This window comes from Plectropomus leopardus, chromosome 12 (assembly GCF_026936395.1).
Source record: "Plectropomus leopardus strain MGB_pleo_1.0 chromosome 12, ASM2693639v1, whole genome shotgun sequence".
Classification (NCBI taxonomy): Eukaryota; Metazoa; Chordata; class Actinopteri; order Perciformes; family Serranidae; genus Plectropomus; species Plectropomus leopardus.
This window is the reverse complement of record NC_142187.1, coordinates 29,052,974-29,061,975: the sequence shown is the minus strand read 5'-3', so window position 1 is coordinate 29,061,975 and position 9,002 is coordinate 29,052,974. Positions and strand designations below refer to the sequence as shown.

At 36.8% G+C, this 9,002-nt stretch overlaps 2 protein-coding genes across 2 annotated transcripts in view; one reads left to right on the top strand and one right to left on the bottom strand.

Annotated features, from left to right (window-relative positions):
• Positions 1-245: 245 nt before the first annotated feature.
• On the bottom strand, positions 246-6,108 carry calr3b (calreticulin 3b). Its single transcript, XM_042497947.2, has 9 exons — positions 5,940-6,108; positions 5,432-5,533; positions 4,401-4,604; positions 4,217-4,311; positions 3,920-4,129; positions 3,345-3,458; positions 3,077-3,220; positions 2,889-2,981; positions 246-1,252 (listed from the first exon to the last, which is right to left on the bottom strand). Exons 1-9 carry the CDS (start codon positions 6,037-6,039, stop codon positions 1,046-1,048), a joined length of 1,269 nt encoding a protein of 422 aa, XP_042353881.1. The 5' UTR covers positions 6,040-6,108; the 3' UTR covers positions 246-1,045.
• Positions 6,109-8,936: 2,828 nt separating this feature from the next.
• The window catches only part of LOC121951217 (dynein axonemal heavy chain 8-like), a 35,787-nt gene continuing 35,721 nt past the window's right edge, over positions 8,937-9,002 (top strand). The window contains exon 1 of the mRNA XM_042497469.2: positions 8,937-8,981. Within this exon, the coding sequence (XP_042353403.2) occupies positions 8,937-8,981 (45 nt within the window). The remainder of the gene's footprint in view (positions 8,982-9,002) is intronic.

Below are 9,002 nucleotides of genomic sequence, written 5' to 3'. Positions count from 1 at the left end.
TGTTATTTTTACTCATATATATACATATATATATATATATATACTTGTTATTTTTACTCATATTCCTACACAAGGTTTCTCTGTCAAAACCTCTACAATTATGAAATGTTGTCCTAATTATTAAAGTTTATTATACAGTTAGAGTCCAACTGCAAAAAATAAAGAGAATGTGGGTGCAGAGTCAGATAATTATATTATTCAATTTTAACTATATACTTGCATATAACACAATAAGACCAGACAACAAGGTTATAATCTTTTAATAAAAACTTTGGTATCAATAACATTCTGCCCAATACAAATAAATGTGACCTTTTGTGATGTCATGAGTCACATCAGGGGCTCGCCATCTGCTCCTCCAGACTTTCGTGCTATTTCAATGTAGAACACAATTGCATTGTTGCACCTATTTGATTAATTTAAGTCGAAACACTTCATTCAATTATGCTTTAAAACGCGTGGAGAGGGAAATAAAAAGTCAGTGCCACAGACAACCAAAATAAGTTACGTCACCATCTTGATTTCTGTCTGTATTCTGTGATTTTTTTTATTTATAAATGTGCATCTTTTTTTGTTTCACTAGGTTGCAAGATAAATTTTCCAAAATGATGTTAAATTCTGAATTCTTATTATCTGCGAATGTTAATTTGTCATTTTTTTTTTTATCAGTTTCCAGTTAACTGTGCAACCTGTGCAAAGGGAATCTGCATATAAAGTTGACGTGGATGTCAAAAAAAAAATCAAGACAACAGTGGGTGTCAGTGCCACCTTTTTCTCTGTTATTACAAAATGAAGAATAGACTTTTGAGGTGACGGACCTTAAAATAAATCCAGTAGTTCAGGGGAAACAGGGTAATATCATGATCAAAATCGAAGAGAAACTAAGTCCATTAACATCCACTCGCCCCACTTCATTACATTAGCCCCCCAAAATTGGGTTGTGTCCAAATCTCAGGGAAAGGATGCACAGCAGCCACAATACCCCTGGAAAATAGAGGACAGAGTTTCTAAAGGAGGGACAGACAAAATCTGTGGCCACACCTCCTCAAAGCTCATCTTTAAGCTTTGCTTCCTCTTCATCCATTTCTGAAAGTGCCTCCTCCATGTCGTCCTTTTCTTCGTCATCAATTTCTTCATCGTCCTCATCCTCATCACCGTCTTCATCTACTTCGGTGTCTTGTTCTTTGTTCTTCTCCTCCTCTTCTTTTCGTTTCAGGTCATCTTGCTCTTGCTTCATTTTCCTCTCTGGTTCCTGAGGGGACAGTTTAGATCATCACAAACTGTGTCGTTTAATCTATTCAGTGTGTCGCTGGCAATGGTTTCATGTGTTCGATAAATGACAACAGACCGAATCACCGTGAAATACAGCTAACAACAAAAGTCACTTCACCGAGTCGGCCAGTAGTTCACCTGGAGCGCATTTAATCTCAGAACGTTTTCCAACAAACTCTGTTCTCTTCTCCTGTTTGGTGGGTTTGTCAGATGTGTAACCCAATCAACAGCTACATGTAGAGAAATAAATGTCCATTTTGTACTTACATGTTTACATTTCACACATGCTTTGGCAATGGAAACAAATGTTTTCAATGCCAAAAAAGCTATTTAGACTGAGCTGAATTAGACCCAGTGGTATCAAAAGGCAGTGCGCTTGTGCAACACAACATGGAGTTCAATGCACCACCATCTCCGTTTAAATAAATGTTTTGTCGAGGCTGAAAGCAGCCTTACAGAGCGGGCACCCCATGTACAAAAGGCTATTTCCTTGCTGCAGCAGCCACAGGTTTAATTCCAACCTTGGCCCTTTGCTGCCTGTCGTCCTCCTTCTCCTTTTCAAGCCATCACTATCATGTAAATAAAGGCAAAACCCCCCCAAAATATCTAAAAAAAAAAAAAAAAAAAACCCAAATCTTTTGGGTACAAAACAACTGGCTGTTTGAAAAGGCGGAAATATGTAAACTTGTTTATTTCTGTTGTCATTTTCAGTCGAGTTAAACACGTTGGTCCGACCTGACGTTTAAGTTGTGCTTATTTCTTCAACTGTGTTTCTTTGCTAACTTCTTATATGAACCAAATCTAAAAAGCACAGAAACTAAACAATGTACTGATGTAGATGGGGCCACACCTAAACATATTTCCAACACCTAAAAACAAAAAAAAACCCTCAAAAGTTCATGATGGGAAACTCCTGGCTCTCATGTCCCTGATGGATTTTGGTTTCATTTGTCTGGTATAAAGTTGTTTTTTTTCTGTAACAGAATAAATGTTGTGGCCGATGGCGAAGTTTGCAGTCTGAAAGACTAATAGTAAAATGGACGTTGAACCACAAAAAGAAATCACAGATCGCCTGTAAAGTATTTTGATACTTTGATACTTTTGACTACTGAGTCAAAATGGGGGACTGCGAATGAACTGATTTATGGGTATGATAACATTTTATTGAAATGGAATCAGATCTAACAGGATGTGAGTGTTTCTGTGACCTCCTGCACAGTCTGAAAGCTGCTGGAAAATTCAGAAAACGGTTCTCGTCCAAATTCCAGGTGTGGTGCAGTTTATCTTTAACAAGCCTAATAGCTGATCAGGGCAGCGGCAGACCAGAAACTCAGTAATGTGACTGTTTTTCTCAACCGAGTCTAGTGTTGTGTTCATATCCCTGCCGGGGAGGGCAATTTTACAGCATGTTAAAGTGGTGAAAATATTCTAAAAATAACATACACTTAAAGTATATGTTATATTTAATGTGTGTTTTTTAAGTGGCTCGAAACTTATAATTTATGGCAGAGTTTGCTCAGTACTGTTTGATTATATGTACATGACGTGGCAGTTTTCCACCCGGAAGAAGAATTGTTATTCGGTCTATTTGCAGCTTAAAAAGAAGACCAGCATACCTTTGTCACACCCCACGTCTCCTTTGTGAAGTCTTCAGCTTCCTTCACGTCGTCTGTGATGAGGAAGTTGTCAAAGATGGTGCCAGATTTCACCTGAGATTAAAAGAAAAGGTAACAAATGTTACACAGTAGTTTAAGCATCACTACAACAACAACATTACTGTTCAAAGAAGATTGTTCTCTCTCACCTGCCAAAGATCAAGACCTACAACACCAATATTGTCAAACTTGTAGATGTTTGAATCAGGACTGTATTCAGGATTGTCAATCTCAGGGTGCACCCAGCTTCCTTTGTAGTTGGGATTGTCGATCTGTTTCGGTTTCCATTCTCCCTGCAATACAGAAGGTATTCATCAGGCTGCAGAGGCCATAGCAAAGTACATTTTAAGCAGTTCTCAGGCAGAATAGATTATTCTGTGTCTACGCCCTGACTATGACTATCCAACTTTAACCTACCTTGTACTCTGGGTTAGGGATCATGGGAGGCTCCCACTCTCCGTCCATATCCTCATCCCAGTCGTCAGGCTTTTTAGCATCAGGATCTGGAATGTTTTCAGGTTTGTCCCAGTCCTAAAGAAAGACCAAAAAAAGAGGGAAGTTAAACTATTCTGAATGTAAATTTAGCTCTTTAAAGCACAGGACTGCTGTTAGGGCTCCTACAGCTCAAGATATTAAAATTTAATGCTTTTTTTTTTTAACAAGAACTACCTAGCATTTATTGGTGAGTTTTATTACCAAATTTGGGCGTCTCATTGTGTGTGGGATTATTCCACTGCTTTAACGGCCATTGTGAGGAATTAAAGATACAATGTCTTTGCATTCAATGCCCTTTTAGACTTTTTAAGGATCCACGGATCCCCGTGCTGTAGAAGTCTGGGGGAGAAATAAATGGAAAAACACTCCTCTTCCAGTCGGCACTTCGCATTGACATAACAGCACTTTTAGTCAGTGCAAAACAGAACAAAGCTCAGTTTCCTGCTGAATGAGGTTCACTAACTTTATTACTCAATTATAATAGCAAGCTTATTCACCTCAGGCTTGGTGTCTTCAGCATCATCAATCTTGGCACGATCATCCCAGTCCTCTGGCTTTTTGGCTTCTGGGTCTTTAATTTTCTTAGGAGGCAGGAAGTCCCAATCATCCTCTAGACTGCCGGATTCTACCTTCTCGTTATCAATCTTCACCTCATAGGTCTGATCTGGATTCAGGATCAGCGTGTACATGTGGGTCAACTCATCATCCTAAAGAAAACGAAAGTGTTTAGCCACAGGTTCAGATGCAGAGCATGTTGTATGTCATAAGGAAATGATGCAGAATTGCAGAATTACCTTGCACTTAATCTCTTTCTTGATGAGGTGATTCTTGCCCTTGTAATTGAAGATGACGTGGACTTTCTTGGTGCTGTAGCCGCAGATGTCAGGGCCTGAGTAAAAAAAAAATAAAAAAAATCAGTAGATGCTACAAACACTTATGTAATCTTAATTGTTTATTACGATGAACATGATCCCTTACCAAACATGATGTAGTATGAGGATTCTCCATGCATGCCAGTCTGTTCCAAGTCAGCAGGGAAGACCTTCACATAGCCACCGCCACAGTCAATCTTTTGCTCATGCTTGACTGTAAACTGAATGACTAAAGGCTTGCCCTCATTGCTGAAAGGCTCAAAACGGGCGGAGGCAGCATAGAAACGAGCATCCTGGCTTGTTTGTAGACCTGAAAAAGAAAGTGAAAGACTTTTAAGTTTCTTGTGCCTGCGTCGCCAAACTGGGGGCGTGCCAACTGACATCTACTGTTTGCAAAGTCTATGCAAAGTACCCAATGCAACCTCACATAAAAAAACTGAACTACATTAAAAAGCAAGCAAAACTTTGTTGATTTAGCACATTTCATTCCAGTGGGAAGCACAAAGTGGGAGGTACAAGTTGCAAGCACATAACAAAACCGTCAACTGAACACAAAAGCAAAACAAATAATTAAAATTAAAACTAAGCCTAAAATAAAATAATTATGATGACAAATACACCAATACAAGATATAAAGACGTGTTAGTCAGAACTAATAAAAAATTAAATAAATACTAAAATTAGACCATTTGAAGAGGATAATACATATGAATTAAAATTAATAAAACTAAAAATAGAATAAAATCAATAAACCAGTAAAAGTAAAAAAAAAAAAAAAACACCTAAGTTAAAACCAGAAAAAGAAATAATTTATAAAATAAAATACAATAAAATAAAAATAATAGTTAAAATAGTCAAACCAGACTTCTGGTACACTGGAAGTGTTGAGACAAGAGCTGAAAAAGTGTCCTGTCTCTGTTGATTACTTTCGTAAATACTTAGAGTGTAAAATCAGGTTCATTTGCTCATTTTTGTCAATGAAATATTAATTTAGTATTTACATCAGGAGCACATTTTAATGACAGGTGGCTTCTACCCATAATGAGTATAGCATGATCAACACTAATGATTCTTATTCAAAGCCAAAACACGTGCTATTTTTGTTAAAAATTAGCAGATTAGAACTAAGAACATTACCTTTGTCTTTCTCAGCATCTCCATAGAAGTTGCCAGCAGTCAGTTTCCACTCTCCATAGTCAGATTTGTGTTTGGAGTTCACCCAGCGACTTCTCCATTCATCTGCACAGAAAAACACCGGTAGGTTTGCTAAGTTTCAAACACTGGGGGGACTTTTTCCTAATAATCTCATTACCCAACTGTCCACACAAATTCGTTTGATCAGCTACACATGTGCACTGTAACTTACGCCACAGCTAGCAACTTGAGTCAGTAATATGGGTTTAACGTTTGCTAGCTTTGGGGCCTTGATTAAGTTTGCCAGATACCAACCTAGTTAAAGTTAAAAGACTGAGACTGGACGTACGTTATTTTGTAAAACCGAATACACAAACACATTCGTGAAGAGAACAGGCTTTCATAAGAAACTCACGATGAATAATGTGAAAATAATTATGGCTAACAGTCAAGCTAACGTGCAACGAATCAACCTCCTGCACCTAGTGATATAATAGTGTGCCCAACTTACCACCGTCCAGAAACTCCTCCCGAAAGTAAATCTTTGCATGTACGCAGTAAACAGCTAATATTACCGCTACGACACCCAAAACCTGCATTTTCTTCCCCATTTCAGCTCAACTTTTCACTGCTGACAGCGTCCCTGCTCAGTGTTGAATACCTTGAAGGGGGAAAAGGAAGAGAGGAGAGTATTTTAGAGTCGCTCCAGCGAACAGATGTCTGCCTCCCATTGGTCAACATGACGGTGTGTCTGGACCAATCACAGTAGACCACGAAACATATGTCCTCTCCACAGCCTGATCCAGGATCAGCGCTCATTTCGATCATTTAGTCTCTGTCGTAATATCAACAGTCCTGTGGGGGAGCCAAGCATCAAATATAGAATATAAAAATAAAATTATTAAATGTAATTAGGTTTTGTGCTATTGATATTGTAGAAACCAAACACTAGGCTACATTTTTCAAGTAAAGAGAAAATTCAGTGTCAGTGTTATCAGCGATATACCGTCTTTCCAAAATTGCTTAGTGCAAGGACATTGGCAAAACAGGTGCAACATTGTCTCTGTATACATTTAACAAAAAAAAAAAAAAAAAAGCAGATAAATGGTAAAAATTACAGCCTCGGGTGGAAAATAGTAAAAAAAAAATATCAGACTAACACCCACAAAATTTAACAACAGATGCCTTTCACAAGCACTGAGCCCTGAGAAAATTGCTTTTTGAATATATGGGGAAAATTCAAAAATCCTTCTATTTTCATTTTTACTATTTTCCACCTGATGCTGTCTTTTTTTAATTTTTTTTATTTATTTATTTTTTTTACCATATTTGGCATATGTAGAAAATACATGCTATTTCCACTAGGTGCACTGTCACAATCAATGTTGCTGCAAATCATTGCCATATCTCAGGCTCAGATAATAAATTAATCAACTTTTACTTTGGATGTAGGCTAGTATATTGAAAACAGTTTTTTCTTCTTTTTTCCATCTAAAAACAAAGTGGCAGCATGACAAAAACCTGACATTTAAATGGTTAAAATTCTGAAAATTAATCATTTTTATTATTTATGATTAGCACTAATGTTGGTTAAAAAAACAACTTAATGAAAGGAGAAAATCATATCAATGTCGGATATAATATTTTTATAGCCTTATTTTGTGCATTTTGTGCACAGAACAAGGATTCAAATCAGTAAATTATTTTTTAAATAAATAAGTGTAAATAAGTAAATATCAGGCACTTATGGAGTTTTACTGAAGTAATATACTAATAGATTATTTTAACTTCTACCAATGTTATTTTCTGTGAAGATATCTGTACCTCTGGTCAAGTATGGCTTTCAGGTATTTTATCCGCCACTGATATATTTATGTATCAATAACCATATCTTTGACAAGCAAACCCAAACAAACAGAGACACGAATATAAGCTAACTGCTAACTGCTAACTAGCTCGTGGAGATTTTTAACCGCTGGTAACAACTACGTCATCTCTAAAGCTAACGGCTAGTGCGCGCGACGTCTCTGGTTAATAAGCGTTGGACAACCGCAGCAGTTTTAACTGTTGGATTTTGGCGAAAACTTCATTGTCAGCGGTCATTAAACAAAGCACCAGCCTTTGCTACTCTGAAAACAAAAACAGAGCTTACTAAAAAAAAATGGAATCTATATTTTTATCAGGTGAGTGACCGGGTTTTGGCAGAGAATAATAATACGAAGAATATTTTAACGGCAACGTTAGCTAACAGCAAACCGTTGAACTAGCTAGCTAACGTTAAATGTTCAGTTATAACAATGTTAACGCTAGCAGCTAATTTAGCTACTAAGTTACAATAAAGCAACAAGCTAGCTTTTGGTTGTATTCTACTTGTGGGATGACATGTTTTCAACAATTATATGCCTTTTCAAAGGAAAATTAACGTTAACGTACTCTAACGTTAGCCAGTGTTTACCATTAGCTGGTAATTGTCTATTTTATATGCTCCTGATCCTGTTGATTTAATGCACAGATCTTACCGTACTGTTTGTACATGAGAGGTTGTTCAATGAAAAATAGCCAGCTGATGATATACAACAGTAGGAGAAAGCCAACAAAATGTAGACTTTATTAACTGTTAAACTGCTGAATGTATAAAACAGTGCAAAAGTCAAAACCTATACAGAGGGAGAAGTCATTAGCAAACTGAAAAATTTTAGCCATATAAAATTAGCAAGAAATTCGTTAAAAATTCAAGAAAATTACCAAAAGATTAGAACAAAAAAGAAATCATGGAAGAGAGTGAAAAAAGAAGGAAATTATCTGATCTTATAAGAGCTTATTCTGTAAACCACTTTAAAATATATACACAATGTTAATATATTTTTCCGTGTATTTTCCCTAGAATGTTTTTTAGTAGCTTTTAAATTTTTATTTTTATTTTTTTAAATGAAATCTACTAGTTTTTTTTTCATTTTGGTCATTGCCTTTCTTCTATGTTTTAAAAAGGTACTTGCGAAAGGCATCTGACAGCAACACAAGACAAGTGGTTACTTAATGTACTCTAACATTAGCTGGTGTGTAATGTAACTTGACCTGTTTTACAGCAGCAGACATTTTGAGTTGTCACACTAGGAAACGCACAGGTGTGTTTATGATAATGATGGCAACATTCCACTTAGGGGATGTCCTGGTATGGTGAATGCTGTCTCTCTGGAACAGCTTACGGGACACTAAATGAAACTGTGCCATCAATAATGTTGTCAGTTTCACCTGTGCTTTTCCAACTATGACAATTCAAAATTTTTGCTGTGAGAAAGGCCTATTGTGTGTGAGGTGCGTCATATCCCACTCCAAAAATGTAAGGTTACAGTTAACTTTAACACATTAACTCCCATCATCTTTAATGTCAGTTTTAGGCTCCAGCACCAAGTGGCTGTCTTATTATGTTTTTCATTTTAAATTCAGAGATAACAAGTTGAAGAGGTGAGTGTCCAACAGTGAAGGAGGTGATATTACCGAGCTCCTCATGATGGATGCACATGATTCAAAGGCATACAAGCATGGGTCTCAGGTAAATGGATTTAACACCCTA